The sequence below is a fragment of the Chiloscyllium plagiosum genome, chromosome 16 (genome assembly GCF_004010195.1).
Source record: "Chiloscyllium plagiosum isolate BGI_BamShark_2017 chromosome 16, ASM401019v2, whole genome shotgun sequence".
Classification (NCBI taxonomy): Eukaryota; Metazoa; Chordata; class Chondrichthyes; order Orectolobiformes; family Hemiscylliidae; genus Chiloscyllium; species Chiloscyllium plagiosum.
The window spans coordinates 52,484,123-52,508,931 of NC_057725.1; the positions used below are offsets into that span (position 1 = coordinate 52,484,123).

At 40.2% G+C, this 24,809-nt stretch overlaps 1 protein-coding gene and 1 long non-coding RNA gene across 5 annotated transcripts in view; one reads left to right on the forward strand and one right to left on the reverse strand.

Moving 5' to 3' along the window:
• The window catches only part of LOC122557915, a 98,094-nt gene extending 91,514 nt beyond the window's left edge, over positions 1 to 6,580 (forward strand). Inside the window, exon 3 of the long non-coding RNA XR_006313973.1 lies at positions 5,811 to 6,580. This is a non-coding gene — a long non-coding RNA (uncharacterized LOC122557915). The remainder of the gene's footprint in view (positions 1 to 5,810) is intronic.
• Positions 1 to 24,809, reverse strand: part of cars1 (cysteinyl-tRNA synthetase 1) — a 205,681-nt gene that overhangs the window by 67,921 nt on the left and 112,951 nt on the right. For 2 of the 4 annotated variants that reach the window (XM_043706117.1, XM_043706116.1), the window contains one exon: positions 200 to 291. In XM_043706117.1, the coding sequence (XP_043562052.1) occupies positions 200 to 291 (92 nt within the window). Of the gene's footprint in view, positions 1 to 199; positions 292 to 6,654; positions 6,898 to 12,118; positions 12,256 to 24,809 lie in introns of those variants that run through there. The other 2 variants (XM_043706118.1, XM_043706119.1) reach the window with 2 other exon arrangements.

The following is a 24,809-nucleotide window of genomic DNA, read 5'->3' on the forward strand; positions in this document are numbered from 1 at the left end:
AGCCAGATACAGTGTCAGAAAAAAATTTAAAGGGTGGATTTTCTGAGATGAAAATGTCAGCGGAAATTTCTCATCCCTGCCTTCTACATTGTATCCATTCTATCATTCTTTCTCATGTTAGACTGTAATAAAACACTTCATCGGGGGAAAAAAAATGATTCTGCATTGTAATTCAGTCCTCTCCATTATTAGCACTGACCTTCCTGCGTGTCAAACTGTTATACAGTCGTAGCTCAGGCTGTTTCACTTCTGGTGGTGGGGCCCATGGTGGTTGGGTTCTCTTCGCTTTGGCTAGAAGAAATCAAAACAGTTAAAGAAAGGTCCCATGTGGCACCTGTTTGTTTTCCAATCATCTTTGTTAGCTGCATTGGGACAGATCAGAGTCTAACTTTCAAAACTGCTTGTCAAAAACAAAGTAAGTCTAGTCTTTCCAAACAATTTCTCATCATGTTTACTAAGGTGTGATGGTTATCATATATAAGGTAACACGTTATGAACACACATTACAGTCATCCAATCATCACACCCTTTCATGCAAAGTTATCTGGCTATCAATTGCTGCTTACATTTCATGCAATAATGTGGATACAGCGGAAAGTAAAGAAAGCCTTCACATTGACAGATGGATAAAACATTACTTTTCTAGCACTGACCTACAGTCACAAATGATAACAGATTTATCTGATGTTCACAAAGAGCTTTCCCAAACTAATGGCAGCGCAGCAATGAACAGCATTCCTGGCTCTGATAGAGGAATCTCCGAATGGCAAAATGGCCCTTTGCATGCACAGAGGCAGACTGTGACTTCAGATTGTTGCAACAAGCCACAGCAAGTGTCTGTGCATGCACCACTGATGTCACTGCATTCCATGTGCAGCAATGTCAGCACCTGCCCACAAGACACTCACTTTGGCTGCTGCAGGAAGTGGGGTTGGTTAGGGAAGAAACTGGGAGTGAGGATCCTGGAGAGGCTGGGGACGAGGCAGAGAATGAGGCAGAGATTCCAGATCTCATCAGCTGGCCATGATTCACTGGGGTGGAAGGCTCTTGGATTGCCCAACAGTTTTGGGAGCACAAACAGTCCAGTTTTCAATAGGTTAGTCCACAATCAGTTAAGTCTTTGTCAAGTTGGAGGAAGTGGCTGGACTGTACAGCGCTGGAAACATATGTCATTGCAAACCCTGGAAGATAGCTTACAACAGAAAACATAGATGAGATCCCATGCAGGTGCCATTTCATTGCTTTGCAGTAAACTGGTGTTCCTGCACATCAGCTAAAAAAAATGCATGTGCACTGCACCACCTAGTGGTGGCATTCACGGTAAATGTAGTCAATTCTCATTGGCAGCCTGTGACATCAATATGAAAGATTGATGAAAAATATTTAACAGGTCTCTGTCAAGGGCTCTTGTGGCACAGTGGAAATGTTCTTAATTCTGAGCCAGGTGGCCTCTGAGGTGTGTATGAATAGATTAATTAAAAATATCTAAAAGGTGAATACAGGACTCTAGTAGTACAGTGGTAACATCCTGACCTCTGAGCCAGAGGCCCAAGTTCAAGTCCCACCTGCCCAAAAGGTGTTTGAACAGATTGATTAAAATAAGATGAATCAGATTAGTATGTCTCATTTGTAAATTTCAGAGAACAAACAAATTAGAGTGTTGTGACACAGCAGTAGTACCCCTAACGCAGAGTCAGGAGGCTTGGGTTCAAGTCCCACCTGCTCAAGAGAGAACATATCTGGACAGCATTCAGCACAACTAACTGGTCTACCCAAGTGTTTATTCTCAATGAGGTGAATAGCTCCTCTGTTGCTCTGTATTAGCTGTAGTAAATATTGAAATTAGGAGCAGGAATAGGCCATTCAGCTCTTCAAGTCTGTTTCGCCATTCAACACACCGCACTGAGAAACCATGTGCCCTGGTCCCAGACACACATAGAAGGAAAAGCAACATCTCAGCACTACCCTATCAAGCCTCTTAAGAATCTTATATGTTTCAATAAGGTCTCCTCTCGTTCTTTTAAACTCCAATGACTGCACAACTAACCTGCTCAACCTCACTTCAAAAGAAAATTCCTCCACTCACAGGAACAACCTCGTGTACCTCCAATGTCAGAAAATATATTTTCTTAAGATAAAAGGGACTAAAACTGTTCACACTATTCTAGGTATGTTCAACTGATACCTCATCATTCTGGCAACTTTTAAAAATACTCCATTCCCTTAGAAACAAAGGCCAACATTCCAATGGCCTTCCCTATTTCCCGGTGAACTTGGATACTAGTTTTTTTGAGATTCATGCCAAATCCCTCATTGCTGCAATTTTCTGAAGTCTTTCTCTATTTTAATAATATTCAGCTCCTCTGTGTTTTTCTCTGCTAAAGTACATAAACTCACATTTAACTACATTACATTCCATCTGCAAAGGTTTTGCCCAATCAATCCTGTCCCTATCCCCCCACAAACTCTGTCATCCTCACCACTTGCCGTCTCACCTATTGCAGTGGCACCCATAAACTGGATGATAATTTATTCACTTACCTCATCTAAGCCATTAATAAATACTATAAATAATTACAGCTCTAGAAGTGTTCCCTGCAGCATTCTACACCACCCAGGCCATGCAATTTATCCCTACTCTCTGACTTCTATGAGTTAACCAATTCTGTATTTGTGCTAAAACACTACCCAACATCATGGGTTCTTATCTTATTTAGTAGCCTTACTTGTGGTACTTTGCAAAATGCCTTTTGAATGTCCAAAGACATCCATTTTACCTGTCCTGCTTGGTACCTCCTCAAAGAACTGCACTAAATTTGTTTGGCATGCATTCCCAATCATTAAGCCATGCTACTCAGCTTGATTATATTATGCACTTTTAAATTCTTTGCTTTTACATCATTTATAATAGAATCAACATCCTCTACGTTACAGACATTAACCTATCTGGCCCATAGTTAGCTTTGTCTTCTTTTACTCCCCTCTCTTTTTGAATAAGAATATTACATTGGCAGTTTTCCAAACCTCTTAGTCTTTTACACAAACTAAAAATGTTTAATGATTATAACCACTGCATCCACCATCTCTATAGTTACTTCCTTTTAGTATCCTATGATGCAATTCATCAGATCCTGAGAACTTACCAGCCTTTAGCACCATCAGTTTCCTTTGGTAAAAGTTAATATATTTATTTCCTCTTTCCCTTGGTTACTTAGTATTTTTGGAATTTCATTACTCACTGGGTGTATCTTTTTTGTGAGCTGTGAACAATTTCCTAAATTTTTGCTACTGCTCTTCAGTTTTTTTCCTGCTAAATTCCTTCCCCACTCCATTCAGCTGTCATCATTTCTTTGTAATTACCCTCATTTAAGTTCACCAAGGTTGTTTTTCTCCCGAACTGAATGTTAAATTTCATCACGTTATGGCCAGTTTCCTCGGGGATATTTAGTTGGACATTATTTAGTAAAACAACCTCATTACACAGTACTAGATCCAACGTAACCTGTACAAAACATATCGTTCTATGAAATACTGCTGATTTCATTTTCTCAATTTATATCAAATTACAGTCACCCATCATTAAGGTATTGACCTTTTTTATATGGTCTCATTATCTCCTGATTTATTGTCTGTGCTATAGAACAGCCATTACTGGGGGCCTATAGAATACTCCCACTAGTATCTTTTTCCCCTTGTTAGTTCTTGGCTGCAGTCATATGAATTTTACAGCTTCCAATTCAAGACTTATTCTATCATGTACTACCCTATGACCCTTTCCTTCTTTGAAAGGTTACATAACATTGAATATTTAGTTAAAGCTTTGATCTTCTTATAACCATGTCTCTTTAATGATTAAAAAAATCTCACAAACGCTGCTGTACTTGCAGCATTTGTTAACTTATTTTGTTCTGACTCCTGAGTACATTTAATTTAACAGCCATTAATTTCACCTTATTATTTCCTCCTGTGAACTTATTTGTTGCTGTTTATCCATATTTGTCATTTCCTGCCCCAGCATATCTCTATCCAAATGACTACCCTGCAATGCTGCCATATCCTTTTGCTTTGTAAGCCCATTGTTCCCCCCTCCCAAACCCTCCCCTCTGTCAAATTAGTTTAAAGACCGACCTACAACTCTAGGTATTCTGTTCATCTGGACACTAGTCCTGGTATTGTACAAGTAAAGATCAAAATTCTGCTGTGCTGACACATCCAGTCAGGAATGAAAATGCTCATTAATAACTAATGAGAGGAGGAGGAAACTCAAACAGTATTCTCAAAGATGGTGAAAGCCCAGTATGTGACAGCAAAAAATGTGAGACTAAAGTATTTGCAACCATCCTCATACAGGAATTAGGGAGTTCTTGTGTATAAATTAGAAAAAGCTAGCTAGGTTCAGCAAGTAATAGGTGAGGCAAATGGCATGTTGGTCTTTACTTCAAAAGGAAATGGAGTGTAAAAATAGTGAAGTCTCGTTAAAACTATACAAGGCACTAGTAAGTAAGAGCACAACAGGAGTACTGTGAACAATTTTGGGCCCTTATTTAATGAAAGCTATACTGGCACTGGAGGTGGGCAGAGAAGGTTATCTAGGCTAATCTAGTTCTCACGAGGTGAGGTTGAGTAGGCCCAATCTTATTGGAGTTTAGAAGAATGAAGCGATCTTATTGAAACGTACAAAATTCTTAGGAGACTTGACAGGGTAGGTGAGGAAAACTTATTCTCCCTTGGGGAAGAATCTGGGCATTATCTCAGAATAAGCGGTTGTGCATTTAAGATAGTGATAAGAAGAAATTTCTTCTCTCAGAGAACTGTAGATCTGTGGGATTATTTACCACACAAAGCTGTTGAGGTTGCATCATCAAGTGTATTCAAGGCTGAGGTAGATTTTTAAATCAGTAAAGAAATCAATGGTTATGGGGAAAAGGCAAGAAAGTGGATGTTGAAGAAAATCAGATCAACCATGATCAAACTAAATGGCAGAGTTAATTCAATGTGCTGAAGGGGCTACTTCTACTCCGATGTTATATGGTCATATGATCTTCATCGAGAAGTGCTGGATAATCGATTTTGGCCCTCTCCGGTGATCTCCACTATCACAGATATCAGGCTTCAGGTCACTCAAATAAAAAATGCGATTACTTGAAATGTCTGACCTTATTCAAAACAATAAAGATTACTCGCTTGACACTAGCACTTAAGACTTGTGTTCCTGAACTAACCATGCCTCAAAGCTTTTCCAGTACAGACAGCTAAAGTAATATTGGCATCTCCTCAACAAATGTAAAATTCTTACAGATTTATCCTGTCCTCAAAATCAGGGCAAATCCAAACTGGCCAAGGTACTGCCAATCAACTCATTTGCAGCAAAATGATGGATGATGTCATTGACAGTGATATCTACTCAACAGCAGCCTGCTCAATGTTCACTTCAGGTTCTTTTTGGACCACTCAGTTCCAAACCTCATTTCAGCACAGACTGGACAGTTTAATTTCAGTGGCAGGTTAAATTTTACTGCCCTGGACTCCATGTTACGATTAACCAAGTATCACATCAGTAAGTCCAAGTAAAACTGAAGTCAATGGAAATGAAAAGGAAATCCTTCACTGGTTCAAGTTAGACCAAGGCAAATAAAGATGGCTGTAGTTATTAGAGACCAATTATCTCAGTGTTACAGCATCACTCCAATTGCTAAAAGTAGGGGCCTAGGCCTAAATGTCTTCAGTTGATACATCAATTACCTTCTCTTGTTCATAAGGTCAGAAACAGATATATTGATGATTGAAGTGTTCTATTTTCAATTCCTCAGATAATGAAGAATTCTGTGCATCATGCAAAAAAAAACTGGATAAAATCCAAGTGTTGACTGATATGTACCAAGTAACTTGTGCAGCACCTAAACGAAGACCATCCATAACAATACAATCTAACCACGTCTCCTTAATATTCAGTTCTCACCATCAACATCCTGGAAGGGTGCTACCATTAGCCTAGTTCAATTTCTGATCCATCACATAAATACCATGGCTGGAAGAGCATGTGAAAGGCTAGGTGTGAAACTGGTAACTCTCTTCTTAACGTCCACTTTTTATCAACCACAAGAAATCATATTTCCCTATATTGTTGCAGCTCAACTTCTCACAAGAATTTACATCATTCAGGAGAAAGCAGACTGCTTGATCTGACACCCACAAACAACTCAAGATATTAATTCTTTTCATCCTTACTCAAGTAGGTGAATATACGACATAACAAGATGCATCACAGCAACTAATCAAAATATTTTCAGTATGTAAAGTGCAGCAGGCATAAGGCTCCAAGGTCCCCTCTGATTTTGACATAAGTCTAGAGTTTTTGCTACATTGTTGGGTCAAAAGCCTGGAAGTCCCTATAGAAATGTGGGAGTTCTTTTTCACCACATGGACTGTATGCCACAGTTCAAGTAGGCAACTCACCACCATCACATTTTCAAGAGAAGGAAGGGCAATAAATATTGGTTTTGCCAGCAGTGTCCATCACTAGAGAATTTTTTTTTAAATAAAGTCTTAAAATGGAATATTTTAGAAAATCATGGCAACAATTCAGCATGCACATACTGTCTGTGGTTGCCCAGATGCTCCTTGTGAACACCCATCCAAATGCTCACTACTCACATGTGTGAAGTTCACAGGTCTTGGCATCATCTTGGGTGCAATCCCAAATTGCTGCAATGTGCCTGTACCACCGCATCACATGGAAGTATTGATCAAGAGATGGTTTTGGAAGTGACCGGAATACTTCCACGTCAGCTTGTGAGAATGTGAAGCCACCGATATAACTCCGTTCAGCAAGGTGATCGTTCAAAGCCTTCATTCTATTCTCAGCAGATAAACCAAGGAACTTGCTGTACTGGAAAGCTGCAAAACAGAACATGGAGACATACATAACTTCAGAACCAAAGGTTCTGTCTGTTAAAAAATATATGTTTCATGTTTCCAGCCTCCAGTTCGCAACCTCTTTCCCTGGGTCAGCACCAACAGCTCCAGCAGAAGATTGGTCCCATATCCCATCCTGACGGCACATTCCGAATCATTTCAGGAGTGCCCAACATTTAGAACTATAGCTTGTGCTGGCAAAAGATCAAGATTTACAAAGAAATGTCATAGCTGTTTTTGGAGAATAAGTAATTTTCGGATGTTCCAGTCAAAAAGAAAGTGGCATCACTGGGCCTGTAATGTACAACAGGTTTGACTCACTAACAACCTTATAGTATATATAGTGGTCCTTGTGAATTATAATTACAATTTTGTCTAGACCACGTTTTCTGTTTCCCTTCTCTTGCATTTCTTCCCCAGTATTCCTAAGGCAAGTGTATTGGAAACAAAACTGGTTTTTGTAATCTGAATGATGTAAGACACACCCAATGACTTCCTCGTTAGGTCCACACTCTCCACCAACCCCTGCTCCACACCTGGCACCTTTCCCTGCGGCCACAGTAGGCACTGCCGCCACACCTCCTCTCTTACCCCGTCCAACACTCCAAAGAATCATTCAAAGTCCAGTAGAGATTCACTTGCATTTCCTCTAACCCGACCTACTGCATCCATTGCTTCCAACGTGGTCTCCTCTACATCAGAGAGACCAAGCACAAATTTGGGGAACAGTTCAAGGAACATCTATGGTCCGCACGCTCCGATCAACCCCACCTCCTCATTGCCAGCCATTTTAACTCCCCCTTTCACTCCCCAATGACAAATTCATCTTGGGCCTCCTCCACCCTCAAAATAAGGCCACACATAAATCTGAGGAAGAACACTTCATCCTCCACCTCAGGAGCTTACAACCTATTGGCCTCAACAAAGAATTCATCAGCTTCCAAATCTCCCCAGCCCCCACCTCATCTCAGGTCCAGTCCCTCTGACCTGACCTAACCTGCCCCATCTTCCTTCCCACCTATCCGCTCCACTCTTCCTACTGACCAATCCATTCACCTCCTACCTGCATCCACCTATCGTCATCCCACCTACCTTTCCCCCAGCCCCACACCCCCATTTCTCAGCTTCCATCCCCTTTCTCAGTCTTAATGAAGAGTTCTGTCCAAAACGTTGACTCTCTTGCTCTTCTGATGCTGTTGACCTGCTGTGTTCTTTCTCGCACCAGATTTTATCAACTCTGACTTTCCAGCAACTGCAGTCCTCACTATCCCCCAGATACACCAATTGTCAACGCCCCATTGAACTAGCTTGTTAATCAACATATGAGTAGCCTAGCCTATAATTTCAGATTCTTTAAGCACCTTGATGGTACAAGTTTAATGTCAGCCTCTAATAAATTAAAACAGTGATAAAAATGATCAGCAGGTATGGTTGTGTCTATGGAAGGAGAAAGAGATAGAGCAGTCATTGATCACTTAGTTTCTATTTTGCAATTTCACAGGGCAATTTGTGTCGGCTTATTTCTGCTCATCCATTATAATATTTGTGTAATAACATATGTTAACCTCTAAAAAAGAATAAAAGCAGCACTTTTCTCATTCTTCCATGGTTCTACCATCCAAGCTACAACAGACAAAGCCAAGAGCCCCTGCAGATATTCACCCCCATTTACATTAAATCTGAGGTTATTTCCTGGTTTGACTCTCGAGCAAATTGGTGCCAAGACCTCCCTCTGGATTCACAATGTATTTATGAAAGTCATTTTCTGGTTGGCAATAAACCATATGCCACAAGGTTAAATGTTATGGGATCCAGTTTTTGCAATTGATATAATTAACTTCTATGAAGGGATTGAAAGTATGATTGCTGGATTTGTTGATGACACAAGGATAGTTAGGTAGTTGTGAAGAAGACATAAGGAAACTATAAAATGGATATAGACACACTGATGGGGAAAGACCTGACAAATGGAGTATGTTATGGGAAAAATGTGAAACTGACCATTTTGGCTGGAAAAATAAGAATCATATTACCTACATGTGAGAGATTGCAGAGCTTGGAGATGCAGAGAGATCTGGGTGCTCCAATGCATGAATTACAAAAGTCAGTATGCAAGTACAGCAAATAATTTTAGGAAAGCTAATGTTATCATTTATTGCGAGGGAAACTGAACACAAAAGTAGGGAAATTTACGCCTCAGTTATAAAGGGTTGTGGTAAGACCATATCAGGGCTAATGTGTACAGTATCGATCACTTTATTTAAGGAATGATGTAAATGCACTGGAAATAGTTCAGAGAAAATTTGCCAGACCAATGCTTAGAATAGATGGGTTGTCTTATGAGGAAACATTAGACAGGTTGAGCTTGTATGAACTGGAGTTTTAAAGAGTCAGAAGGGATTTGGAAGAAATATACAAGATTCTTACTTGGCAAATATTGAACTATCAGTTTAACTAGATGTAACAAACAATTTTAAGACAGTGGTTGAAAAGAAAGTGTGTTTAAAAGTCAGGAATAATTCAGTTAATCACACTACATTAGACTACAACTTTAACTTTAATCTTTTTCCAAACAATTAGGGCATAAGAATATAAGAACAGGAGTTAGAGTAAGTCCTTCTGGTGCTTTGAACTCCACCATTAAAGATTTTCAGCTTTATCTCACCTGCAGCTTCTCATATAACCCCCATATTCCTTAATTCTCTTCGCACCCAAAAATCAAAAATGTACCAACCTGAATACACTTGATAATTAAGCATTCACAGGTCTCTAGAATGCAGAATTTCAAACATTCATACACACTTGAGTGATATAATTCCTTCTCAAGTCAATCTGAAATGGATGAGTGTCACTCATTTCCCTCCAGAGGAAGCACTTCCACAGAATTTCTTCAATCAAGTACTTATGAATTTCTATGTCAATTTGATAGTCTCACATTCTTCTAAGTGACTGGGAATACAGGCAAAATCTACTCAATCCCTTCACAAAGGATAGCCCTCTCATTTCAAAGCAAGCATTGTAAACATTTTTTTTGCACAACCTCTGAGACAAATTCTATCTTTACTTAAGGAAGGACATCTAAGCTATACACAGTACTCCAAGTGTGGCCTCACCAGTACCCTGTGCAAGTGCATTAAGACTTTACTTTTTTATGCTAATACCATGAAGCAGAATTGCTTGCTGTCCTGCATCCTCACTTACTGTACCTCTTGTACAGGTTTCCTTCAATGTATGAGGAGAAAGTGAGGTCTGCAGATGCTGGAGATCAGAGCCGGAGATGTGTTGCTGGAAAAGCGCAGCAGGTCAGGCAGCATCCAGGGAACAGGAGAATCGACGTTTCGGGCATAAGCCCTTCTTCAGGAAGAAGGGCTTATGCCCGAAACGTCGATTCTCCTGTTCCCTGGATGCTGCCTGACCTGCTGCGCTTTTCCAGCAACACATCTCGGGCTCCCTTCAATGTATACATATTAAAATCTCTCACCATTTTTTTTCCTCACGTTTTCCAACCAAAGTACCTAATCTCAAACTTCAGCACAGTTTATGTGACTCATTAGGATTGCTGGCAGAGGCTGGTCAATATTTAGTCTAATGGTTGGCACCATATACCTTCAGTTTGCCACCTCAGGCTATTCACAATGAAAGAGAAACTGGGTTAGCGATGCATGAAATGTACATATTAAATGCTCTGATTCCACTGACTGAATGATAAATATATTTCCAACCCCTCAATTAACTGTCGCTAACATCAAAAACACTTTTGGGCATAGTGGCATTATGGTTAACCAAGCATTTGTGACAGTGAACACAAATTTGTTAATAATCTGACTAATTAACATCCATAAATTGATAGTTTTGACATTCACATTGAGATATAGAAGTAAATGTCACAAACCAAAAGATTTCACATGCAAGTTGCACAAACGCTGAAGGAACGAGACATAACCTGGTAGAAAAACTATGGACAGACAAGATAGGCTCACTGCCACAGATTTGAGGGGGGTACAGGAACAGAGGGAGTTTGGGGTTCACACGTGTAAAATTCTCTGAAGATGGTCAGGCAAGCTAAAATAGTTGTTAAGGTGGCTTATACAATCCTTGGGTTTATAAATAGAGGCAGAGAATAAAAACAAGAAATGATGCTACACCTCTACAAATCACTGGTCAGACCACATTTGGATTAGTGCTCAGTTCTAGGCATCCAATTTAAGGAAGGATGTTAAGGCCCTAGACAGAGTTCAAAGGAGATTTACTAAAATGATACCAGGAACGAGGTATCTTAGATACAAGGAAAGATTAGAGAAATTGGGATTATTCACCTTGGAGTGGAAAAGATTAAGAGGTGACCTTACAAAATCATGAACAATTTTGACATGGTAACGAATGATATTCTGTTTCCACTGGTTGGTATGTCAGTATCTAAAGGGGGGGGGGGGGGTCACAATTTCAAGATTGCCAGCGTAGCAAGGAGTGAGATGAGGAGAAACTTCTTTACTCAGGGAGTTGTTAGAATTTGGAACACGCTGCCCGGGAAAGTAGTGGAGATGGATTTCATAGGAGGTTTCATAAGAGAGCTGAATATATATTTGAAACTGATTAATTTAGGGGCCAATGGAGTTAAGGGTAGTGAATGAGACTATCTCGGTCGCTTTTTCTAGATTTGATTCAGACATGATGGGTGAAATGGCCTCCTTCTGTACTGTAAGATTCTACGACTCTGGATTAACAACAGAATGTTCTCAATTTAAAAAGACCTTAAAAGGTAAAAGCCCGAATGATGCAGATAAGCAACTATAGTCAAACAAAGTACGAAGTGAAGTTAAAGTAAAAGCTTATAAATAAACTGCCATTGTCATGATATGCCAGTTATTTCATTGATCAGAACGTTAGTTCATCATTTCTTATGAGATTACCCGATGTGACATGATATTTCCAGTGTTGGGACCAATTAGAGCAGGTTAATGGAATCGAAACTTTTAATAGGAGTCCCAAGTATACATCAGCCCATTTTTCCTTTCAGTTCGCAGTCTACGGCTGTAACATGCACAGTGCGGGCTGGCTTTTAAATAATATCCAGCCCAAGAAGCGATCACATTGAACCAAGGTAACAGGCCGACTCACGGGCTCCACACAGAGCAGGGGAGTCGCTCAGAGAAGTTATTCCCAGGGACAATGTGCTGCTAAGTATCCCCCCCCGGTTACTCACTTTCACCCGCCTCCATTTCGCTGCTAATGAAGATGCTGATGCAAGAGGCAAGCGAGCACCGGAAATTACGCCAATATCCACCGCCACTCGTCACCATAGAAACCCAACAAGCATTTGCCCATTGGCCGCTGCGGGGAAAACACGTCACCGGCGGCTCGGTAACAGTGGAGACCGCTGGTTCTTGAGCGACAGTGTCGTAAAAATAACGGAAACTGCCGGAAAAGCTCAGCAGGTCTGCAAGCATATGGGGAAAGAAAAAAACTAGAGTTAATGTTTCCGCTCCATTGATTCTTCCTGAAAACGGACGGTAGCAAGGATAAAGTTTATTTTTATTGCAGAAGACAGAGTGGAAATCGGTTGGACATACAAAGGAGTGGATAGCAATCTGGCGGGGTGGATGCATAGTTATTAATGGGGACTGTTAGTGGCTAACAATGGGTTGTGTGCAGTAACAGGGAGAAAGTGAGGACTGCAGATGCTGGAGATCAGAGTGATGCTGGAAAAGCACAGCCAGTCAGGCAGCACCCGAGAAGCAGGAGACTCGACGTTTCGGACAATAGCCCTTCATTCCAGAAGGCCGTAGAGTTCCCAAGGTGAAAATGAGGTACTGTTCTTCCAGTACAGACCGAGTTTCGCTGGAGCACTGCAGCAAGTCTGAGAGAGATGTTGGCCAGGGAACAGGGTGGTGTGTTGAAGTGGCAGACAATTGGAAGCTTCAGGATTTTTTTTTGCAGACAGAACATAGGTGTTCTGCGGATTACTCACCCAGTCCATGCTTCATTTCCCTGACGTAGAGAAGACCACATTGTGAGCAGTGGGTGCTGCTTCACCTGGAAGGTGTGTTTGGCCCCTTGGATACGGAGGGAGGAAGTATACAGCCAGGTGTTACATCTTCTGTGGTTGCAGGGGGTGTTGGGAATGAAGGAGGAGTGGACCAAAGTGTTCTGGTGGAAATGGTTTTGCGGAAGGCTAACAAGGAAAGGAGGGGAATACAATGGAACCTTGATTATCTGAATATCAACTATCTAAATATTGGATTATCTGAAGGAAATCTCACGGTCCTGATAGAAACATTACATCAAAGAAGTGTTTCTTACACTGATGGTGTGTTTTGTTTACAATGATTAAACAGGCACCATATGACTGACCTCCCACCCTCTCTCTCCCCACACTTTCCCTGGAGTTCGACAGAGGGATGTACTGTAAACCCCCCCCCCCCCCCTTCCATAATCTCTCCAACATTGTCCTGTACAGGGCAAAGGTGGAACCTGTTGAAAAGTTGCGTTTGGCTGTGGCTGTGCATGTGCTATTTGAAGACTAACCCCACAAAGGCAGCAGCAGCAGTCTTGTTGTTGATGTCCAGTCCTGTTCCCCGGGAGAGGGGGTGGACGGGGAGTGTTTAGGATGGTGTTGGAGTTGGGAGGGGGCTCACATGCAGTGTGTTGCTGCCTCGTCTTCTGAATGGGGAGCAGACTTTAAAAAACTCCGAGCCCCAGAGGGAAGGGATTTACTGTAAGCGATTAAATGATAATTGATTATCCAAACGAAATAGTGCCCGCCCATCTCGTTCAGATACCCGAGGTTCCTCAGTATGTGTTTTTAAAAATTCATTCATGTGTGGGACGTGGGTGTTGCTGGCTGGCTAGCTAACACTTAGAGAAGGTGATGTCGCCCCTGAGAAGGTGATGCGAGCTGCCTTCTTTAACTGCTACAGTCCACCTGCTGTGAGTTGACCCACAATGCCATTAGGGAGGGAATTCTGGGATTTTGATCCAGCAACGGTCAAGGAACTTCCAAGTCAGGATGGCAGGTGGCTTGGAGGGGAACTTGAAGTTGGTGGTGTTCCCATATATCTACTGCCCTTGACCTTCTACATGTGGTGTTTTATTAAACTGGTGAGTTTCTATATAAAAAGGCTTAGAGTTTGGTATTCAGAGCACCATTTGAGTTAAAAATTGTAGTAATGCTGGGGAAAGATAATAATGGGCTTAAGGACACACAAATGGGAAGAGCCAAGACAGTTGAAATTTAGTGCACAGAATATATATTGATTGGAAAAGATCAGTAAACAAGATAATCTAAACAGTACATTTTAAAAGGATGTGTAGAAGAATCCTTGAAGATAGTGAGATAACTTGGGAAGAGGCCACTTTGAAACAGTCAAGTCTAGGTGTAACAAAACTGTGAGAATTTCAGCATTGTGTAAGCTCAAACAATTTAACAAGTTTAAAACCACCCAACAACAGGTCATAGTCCAACAGCTTTATTTGGAAGCACTAGTTTTTGGAGTGCTGCTCCCTCATGAGGTGGTTGTGGTGTGTAAGATCATAGGACAGAGAATTTATAGTTGTAACTGAAGTTATGTATTGAAAAAGACTTGGATTGTTTGTTACATCTCTCCCCATTTAGAATGGACATGTTGGTTTCAGTTCTTTCATATGTAAATTCCAGAACTTTCTTAAAGTTACATTCTCAAGTGAACTTTAACAGTAGGTGCCATGTTGGCCCAGATAATACATTGAAATGGTGAGGTGACCTGTGTGAGGCTATATGTGCCCTAATGTTCAGACTGATTCTAATCTAAAAAAGCGTTTCACAGAATCTTACATGGATTCATGCAGTCTTTGAGCAAAATAAAATGTAATTCTGCAAGTACAAATTTACTCCACAAACTTATGTGTGTGCGCGCGCACGTGGGGTTGGGTGAGGTGGTGGTATGTGTGTCTGAGAGTGCGTGTGTAAAGGGGTATAACTCTGTGGGAGGGTGCAAGTGAATGCACAGACAACAACGCAAAGTGGCCAAGCAGAGGCTGATAGCCAAGTTCGCTACCCATGGGAATGGCCTCAACTGGGACCTTGGGTTCATGTCACACTACAGGTGACCCCACTGCACCACACAGACACATACACTCCTACAGACCCATACTCACAGACTTTCTCTCATACGCTCACACATACACACTCAAACTTTCACTCACACTCGCACACATACACACACTCTCTCACAGACACTCATTCCCCTCCCACCAAACACACTCCCACAAGTTACTTGAGGATGTAACTTTAAGTTCTGGGATTTACATATGAAAGAACTGAAACCAACATGCCCATTCTAAAAGATGAGACACATAACAAACAGTCCAGGTCTTTTTCAATATATAACTTAAGTTACATCACTGTAAACTTTTGCTATAAATTCTTTGACCGATGATCTTATACTCCACAATCACCTCATGAAGAAGCAGCTCTTCGAAACCTGCTTCCAAATAAAGCTATTGGACAATAACCTGGCGGTGAGATTTTTAACTTTGTCCACCCCAGTCCAACACCGGCACCTCCAAATCATATTTAACAGATAGCATTAGCTAGCCTTATTGAAGGAGTTGATTTTAGACAGGAAGCTGAGCTCAGAATTGGCAATGGTTCAAGCTCAGCAGTTAGGGTGAGGGACAGGCACAGGCTGCAGAATTGTTTGTGTGGATTGAAAGCAATGCTGGTAGTTCCAAGAGATTTCTGCTTATTCAGTACTGGATGTCAGACAAACAGCATGCCTAATCAGAATCTAGGGCTGAGAGTCAGTGACTACATGTTGAGCCTATAGATCTTTTAATTTTCTGCCATTCAAATAGTTATGCAAAACCTATTTGAATACTACTACTGAAGCAGAAGCAGAACAAGTCACGCAGTGCATTACAGATCACAGCAATTTGCTATGCTGAAAAGTGTCTTGTCATGGCACCTCTGGTTAATGTTACAAATTCCTGAAGAAACTTGGCAGATCTGAGTTAACATTTCAAGATGGGTGACCTCTCTTTAGAGTTGATAGTGGCTAATGAGAAGGTGGCCCACACACTGTGGTGGTGGTGGTGGGGAAGAGAAAGAGAGAAGAGGGTCAGCAAGTTGGTAGAGACAGAGAAAGACAATATTAAAAAAATAATAGCAGCACAACAACAGTGGTGAGCACTGCTGCCTCACAGCATTAGGGCCTGGTTTTCATTTAGGCTTGGATGACTATGTAGAGTTTACAGGTTCTTCCTGTGTCTCCATGGGTTCTATCCACAGTCCAAGTATGTGCAGATTAGGTGTTTGGCTCTGCTAAATTGCCTTGTGTCCAGTGATGTGTAGACGAAGTGGATTAGCCATGGTAAATGCAAGGTTACTGGTTAGTGCGAGAGGTGGATCTGGTTTGGATTCTTTTTGGAGGCTCACCTTAGACACGATGGACTGAATGGTCTCTAGCTGCAGTGTAGGGATTCTAAGAATGTTTTTAAAAAAAAGGTATCCTGGGCTTTATTGATAAAGGAATAGAAAACAACAACAACAAAGGACTATTAAAACATAAAATTGTCTGGGTGACAGGAGCATATTAATGGGTCCCACACTTCAGGAAGAATTTCAAAACTTGAGCATGCAAAGATATTTACAACCAGGGTACCGGATATTTATTAGAAAGGCTGGTGTCTCTAATTACATGGAGTTATTCTTGTAACCAAGCCTGTTAAAAGATTTGTTAAAGGGGTTATAATTTTGGTAGACTAGATAAGGGAAACATGTTTCCAGTGGCAGAAGGGTCTGTACCAGAGTACATGAATTTAACTAAAACAACTAACTGAGCTTGCTGAAAATCTGAAACACAAACAGCAATTGCAGGTATGGCAGCAACTGTGTAGAGAAAACAGAGTTAACGTTTAAAGTCTGGTGATTGTTCTCGAAGAACAGATTGTAGTTAGGAAAAGATGGTATGTATGCAGAAAACTGGGGTGAAAGTGGATGGTTGGAGATGGAGCCTAGAGAGAGAGAAAGACAGTTGGACAGACAAAAGGGATGGATATTGGTAAGCCAGGGAAGAAGGAAAGCTGATAATGGGAACCATAAGTACGTAAAAATGAGTCAGTCGTACAGCATGGAAATAGACAAGTTGGTCCAACTCATCTGTGCTGACCAGACATCCCAATCTGACTTAATCTCATTTGCCAGCATTTAGCCCATATCTGTTATCCCTGCTTTCTCATATAATCACCCAGATGCCTTTTAAATGCTGTAATTGTACCCACCCCCATCACTTCCTCTGGAAGATCGTTCCATATGTGCACTACCCTCTGCTTGAATGTTATCCCTCAGGTTCTTTTTAAATCTTTCCCCTTTCACCCTAAACTATGCTGTCTAGTTTTGGACTCCCTACCCTAAGAAAAATACCTTGGCTATTCACTTTATCTATGCCTTAGGATTTTGTAAACCTCTAAGATTACCCCTCAGCTTCAGAGTTGGCTGTTTGTTGAAAGCAGCCCATGTGATGACATGGTCTGGGTTGTGGGGGTGGATCAAGGACACAGAATTCTTCAGGGTCCCCAAGTGGAAATTGAAATGCTGTTTTTCTAGCTTGCACAAAGCCTTGCTGGCGTACCACAGTAGGGTAAACTTTCAGGCCATGATGGTGTGTTGGTGGCAGTGCCTGCTTTCTCTCTAATGATGCTGCTGAGTTTCTCCACCAATTTCTGTTTGATTTCTTGCAGCAGCAATTCTTGGTTTGGTATTATTGTCTTTCTCTGTCTAGACTCTGCCTTCAACTATCTGCCTACTCTCATCTCCCCACTCCCCCACATACTTTTTCCCTGCTACTATCGGTTCTGAAGGAGGGTCACCGGACTCAAAATGTTAATTCGGCTATCATTCTCCATATATGCTGCCAGATCTGCTGAGTTCCTCCAGGAATTTATTTTCATAACATTAATTTAAAGGTGGCAAAAGAACCAAAGATGCGATGATACTTTTCTGCAGAGCACGTTGCTGTGATCAGGAGTGAACTGCAGGGCAATGTTAGAAACAGAACAAGTCAAATGGGTTTTGCATGTATACATTTGAATGGCAAAAAATTAACAGGTCTATAGTCTCAACACGTATACATTGACTCTGGCCCCTACCTCTGTTGATGCTTCCTTTGCTTATGATTAGGCATTCTGTTTGTCTGACATCCAATACTGAAAGAGCAGAAATCTCTTTAAACAGCAGAAAAACTGCTGTCACTGTTTTCAATCCACATCACAAACAATTCATCAGCCCTTATTTACCCCTCACCCTAACTGCTGATGTAGAACATTTCCAAGTCTCCAATTTGATTCTGAGCTCAGCTTCCTACCGAAAATCAACTCCTTCAATAAGGCCAGCTACTGCTACCTCTGTTACAGTTTATCTTTAATCTTGCTTGAGCTTACATGATGCTGAAATTCTCATTCTTGTTTTTGATACATCTAGACTTGACTATTCCAAGTTGTCTTCCCACTTTGCACCTGTTGTAAACTTCAGTTCATCCAAAACTTGAATGTGCAAGTTAGGATAGAAACAAAGTGCAATTCAGCTGACACCCCTACTCTTGGTTCAGCAATATTTTAATTTTAAAAGTCTTGCCCTTGTTTAAAATACTTCTGTGGATTCATGCCTCCCTAGTTCTATGATCTCCAGCTGTATAAATTGTGATCCCTGCTCACATCCTATTCTAACTTTTAGCACAGCTCCAACTTTCATTGATCCAAATTTAATTGCTTAGGCCCAAGTCCAGAAATTCTCTAAACCTCTCAACATGCTGAATAAGCATCCATTTGGTCATTGTTCAGAAATTATGTATCTCTGCTGTCATATTTTGTTTAATAACTTTCCTGTGAAGCATTGGGTTGTTCGGTGTGCCATATAAATCTCAGTTCAGGTTGTGTCCACTGTGCAGAGCAACCTACTAGATTGGATTCTGTCAGTCATCTCCTTCCAATATTGGAAATAGGACACCTTTCATGAAACTTACTGATCACTTAGTGACGGTGCCAAAATATGAATTTGCAGTGTTATGCAAATCTAATTACGATCAGCTAAAAAATGGTAAAACAAAAAAAAAAGTGACCACAACTGTTGAATCAGTCATCTTATTGAACTCTTTAGTCTTGCAATCTATTCAGCTTAGTATCTAGATAGTATGAAAGTTAATTACACATCTGAATGGTTCAAGATGAAGGTAGAAACAAGTTATTTGACTATCTCGGTGCTTCAGTATCATATTTACAAAATGACATAGAAGGCGTGATTAGATTACTTAATTTAATTATAATAGAAAGTTCCTACCTGTGCCTGCCCCAGCTCACCAGATATATCCAGCATTTGCATAGAATCATAGAGCTGACATTTATCCTTGCCATGATACCCTTTGAACTGGTGCCCTGAGTGACTTGAAAACATGAAGTGAAAACGACTCACTGGAACATTTAAACACATGCACTTTCATGGTTTAAAAAATGTTGTTTTATTTATTTGCACCTGTTTACATTATTGTGCATTTCATTCATAGAATGTTACACAGATGTGAAATTTTATTGAGCCCACAAGGAGAAAAGTAGCAGATGGTGCCTATAGGTTCTTGCCATCCTGGAGGCATTTCTTTTCAAACCTATAGTAATCCTTTACAGCTTTCTGCTCAAGAACATCTTACTTAGTGCTAAAGTTTAGAGCAAGATTCACACATGTGCAAAATATATTCTACATTGCTGTTTTGAGTATAGACTGCTATACAGGTAGGTCAGACAGAAGGAGCCTGTCACATTCATGGACGGTGTCTAAATTCATATTCAGAACAGTATACAAATTGAACACCACAAATATTACCATATACTCCGTTTATAAATACTGTTGAGAGGAAGTTTTCTAAATTGTTGTTGGATTAGAAAGATCAAGAAGAAAGGAGAAGGAAAGAAATTGCACATCTGAAAAGTCATATTTGGCTTCAGCGTTAAGGCCTAGGTTAGGGTTGGTGGTCCTTGGAGGTGACTGTGTAGGAATAATGACCACAGTTAAGCTCCACCCTGGATGCAATTGAACAAAGCATTCCCCCCCCCCCCCCCCCCCAGCGATCTCTCTCCTCAGATGTTTAATATATGGTTGCCTTGGTAATCCATTTTACACCATGGAATTCTGCAATCATTCTCAATAGGATCCTGTTAACAGTCTTCAACACTTTCAAAGTGGTCATTGAACAGGCAGTCATTTGTTCACCCATAAAAATAATTGATAATTAATTGGAATGATACAAGTACACAGATGACCAGCCAGTAGTAGGGGTTCAGGAGCCCTATCCGTGACATGTTCTGTTGATGACAGGCTTGCCACTTCAGTGTAGCGACGTTCCTGAAAATAAGCATAATTTAAGTTTTATTCAGATGTTGATTCATTTAGATCAAACAAGTAGACTGTTTTATAGTTCAGCTGTTCATTTAGATTCACAATATTTGCCCGCATTTCCATCTTCCACCAGAATTTTTTTTCCCAAGGAAGGGTTAATTAATCTCCTAATAAAAGGACTACTATAAAAATGTAATAATAAACAGTAATCAATTGAATTTGACATGAACTTTAAAAGCACCATTGTGGGCCCAAACAAAAAAAATTGTATACTTCAATAAAGCCAATTACAAAGAGATGGAAATGTTGGCTAAGATTGAGTATCATGATGAATAAACAATACAAAAATGTTCAACAAAAATATTTATAAAGAAAAACAAAAATGCAGCAAGAAAGATCCATTTATAGATCACTAATGATTGTATTGTATTGAAAGAGGCAAAGAACAGAAGTCTGAGGATTGAAAATGCTTTAAAAGGGCCACCTAAATAAAACCTGATGATAAGTAGAAAAAATAATAAGAGATAACGAGCCATGAATAATAAAAACAGATTGGAGCTTTTACAAGTACGTAAAAAGTAGTGTAGCTAAAATAAATGTTGGTACAATACAGAAGTCATGGGGGGGGGGGGGGGGAGGGGGGAGAGGTGGAGGAACAAGAGACGTTAAACAAATATTTTGCCTTCAAGGAAGAAAGTCACAAATTATATACTAGCATGAGGCGGTAACCTAGTGTTAATAAAAGTGTATGCTAGTGGAAAAATAGCATTAAAGAGTCTTCAGGACTAAAATCTGTCAAAAAAAATTAACAATGCCCTTAGTAAATCTTTGTCTGCTCATACTAAGTCAACACGCTTTTTCAGAAAGAATACTATTTAACAAGTTCATCAGAAGTTTGTTCTGGATCTACCCAGCAGACTAGAGAAAGGGAAACAGCATACACTAGGGCTTCCAAATGGCATTAGGTGCCAGCCTAAAGGTGATTAGATATGACAAGGAAATGGAGTTGGGAGTATTAGATCAGCATGGACAGAGGGTTGGTAATGGCTAAGTGATAATGACAAAGAATAAAGAGGTGCATTTTCAAGTTGACAGCTTGTGACTAGTGGGGTGCCATGAGGAGAAGTAGTAGGGCTCAGCTTTTTGTGATTTATATTAATGACTAGTAAAGAGACAACACATAACACAAAGTTTGCTTATGACCAAAGGTTGGGGCAGAGAATAAACTGTGCAGAGGACACAGGCTGCACGGAGATACAGATGGTTTAAATGAGTGGGCAACCAGTTTATATTTTGATTTATGTATTTTTCTCAGGAAGGAGTATACTAATTACGAAAGTGAACAGGTTTCCAAATTTTTGCTAATACTTGTTTGTATATTTAAAGTTGAAGCATTGAGAAGCTAGATCTTAAGGTTTATTTTCTTCTATTTAAGGCCTGTTTCAGATGGATAGGAATATAAAGGGGGATATAATGTAAACTGCTAATTCAGTATTTGTGAAACATTCAAATGAAGATTTCCATGTTTGGAAGAAAGGATTTCTCTCTCCACCCTTTTTTCTTCTGCAGAACTCAAGCTAAAGGCTGTGTTAGAGAGACAGGCTCCTGTGAATTCCCTCTATATTATTTGCAAATCGGAAAGATTTGTGTACCACACCTAGTGTCCCAGAAATTTGAGTAGGAAGAATTTCACAGATGTTCACACCTGCTCAGTTAATAGGTCAGAACAGTCAGTGACAGGAAGAACTTATTATACCTGTAATCAACCATTCAGCCAGTACTAAGCTATACAATGGCAGTATTATATAAAGATACATGACTGTAAAAGGACACATGGTGTCAAAGGATACCACTAATAGTCTACAATATTTACCTGCGAATTTCTTGTTGTGTCTTCTGTATCGATTGGATGGCCACATGAATATCTTTGAGCTCATTCATTCCCTTTCTACAGCTGGGACACAGCAACCCTGAGAGAAATTATGCATCAGCTCCAAATAATCAATAAAACACTAAGTCAATTGTTGATCCTCATTTTCTTTTCTCTTCCACCCATTCAAAGCTTATTAAATTGCCTCCTTATTCCTGGTTCTCCTTCCAGCACTCTTTTTCTGCTCTCCTTAATTCACGGGTAACAATTTCATTGATGTCAGTCCTCTAGTTTCATGCCCACTCGTCATACTTTAGCCAAGCTAACTGGAGTGAGTGATGTATTCAACTGGCAGGGATCACAACAAAACTATTCATTATCTGTACCTGATGATCCCATACACATAATCTCTGGCAGAATCACTGGATGACAAGTTTGAGAGTTCTTAAAATCCAGTACAGAATGACAATTCAGCCAGGGGTTTATGACTATGTTATTGTAACACATTGGTATGTGCTTTTACCTGAGTAACTAATGGGTCGAATGCGTGGCTGTTACAGGAGCCTGAGTAACCATCGGACAGCACCTTACAATTACCCACTACCACCATTGTGTATCTAGTGACAGTGCTAGAGGGACAAATGTGACCACAATCACATTTCAGTGCTGCAACTAAATATACTGCTGCTGTCTTATAGTATAAATGAAGTAAATATCAACAGCTGTCTATAAATCCTCAATTCCACAGAGAACCAGATACTTTAAGAAACATGAATTAATATAAGAGTATGAAGCTCTAATACTTTCTCAAAGCAGAAACATTAATGCTATTTCTTTTCTTTTGCAAAGAAAGCATTTGTTCTCAAGTGAATGCCAGATGTATAATTCTTCTGAATTACACTTCATGGGAGTTGAGATGGAACTTAAACAAAGACCCTCCAGTGTGGACAGCTTATGTTTCACATAGCCTGTTTGTAGAAAGTGCTGTTCAAATATTTCTTCTTTGGTGAGGAGCTATTAGATTACTCTTACATTCTATGAAATTGCAGGAAGAAATTTCTCCCACTATAGCTGATGGTACTATGAGCTTGGGTATGACAATAACTGGAAACTGCCATGAAGTTTCTAATTTTAATTTCAAGTGAAGAACTAATCTTTTAAAATGTATAAATACAACGCAGAATTCAGGATGGCTACTATGTTAGGTATCCTGTATCAACTCCAGCTGGCTTGCTCGTCCCGTGTTATGGCTCCAACCTAATCCACTCTGCATTCAACTGTCTGGTACCATTGTGATTAAGAAGTTAATTATGACACTGAATGACAATCCTAACTCTTGGAAGTATATCCAGATATAGTGTTAAGAAACTGAAAATGTGAAAATTTCAAACTCACTTGGAGGTTAAAAATGCATGGGTTTACACAAGCTGATCATGGCTCAAAATGTATGAGAAATTAGGTCAGGCATAACTGTATTTGTTTTGAGACATTCATTCCCATTTATATTCTCGAGATTAAACTGAAGACCAGACTTAATTGCTATAATTTGAGATTACAAGTGCATATTTCGAATCATCAAATTTTGCAGTATGGAAGGAGGCCATTTGACTCATCACATCTGTATTGGCACAAAAAGGGCTACCTCGCTGGTCCCATTGTCCAACCCTATCGATGTACTCCTCTAAATTCATCACTTTCAAATATATAACCAGCTCTCTTTGGAAACCTTCTACAGAATCCACCTCTATGAATCTGCCTGACAGCACATTCCAAATCCTAACAATTCTCTGAGCAAAGAACTTTCTCCTCATCTCTCTCCTAACTCTCTTGAAATTGTGACCCCCTAGGTACTCAAGTACCAACTAGTGGAAACAGAATATCTTTACCCTGTCAAAATTGTTCGTAATTTTGGACATCTTGAGATCACCCCTTAATTTTCCCTGCTCCAAGGGAACAAGCCCAATTCCTTTGTTTCTAAAATCCATCATTCTTGGTAGCATTCTAGTAAAATACCTTTGAACCCTCTCTAGCGCTTGAACATTCTGCTTTAAATAAAGTGCCCAGAACTGATCTCAATAATCCAAATGTGGTCTGACCAATGATTTTTAGAGGTGTAGCATCACTTCCTTTTATACTCTATGCCTCTATTTATAAATTCAAGTATATGTTTCCTTAACAGCTGTTTCAGCTTACCTGGCCACCTTCAGAGAATTATAGGTCCTTATACTCCCCTGAAAGTTGTCCCATTGAGCCTTAATTGTCTCTCCATGTTCCTTCTACCAAAATGCATTACCTCACATTTCTCTGCATTAAAACCAATCTGCCAGGTGCACTTGGCAGTGCCCGAGGTTACTCAGCATCACTGTCACAATTTCCTCCGCAGCTTCGCATCATCTGCAAATTTGAGATTTTGCCCTTAACATCGGTCTCCAAATCATTTACATAAATCAGAAAAAAATAAGAGTTCCAACACTGATCCCTGGGGAATACCACTGTCGATTCTTCTACAATCTGAGAAATGTCCATCTATAACTTTGTTCGGCTTTCTTTTAGTCAATTTCTAATCCATGCTTCCAAGGACTCATCAATCCCAAACATTCCTAATATGCTAAAAAACCTGCCATGTGGCTCCATATCAAATGTTTTCTGAAATTCCAAATACGC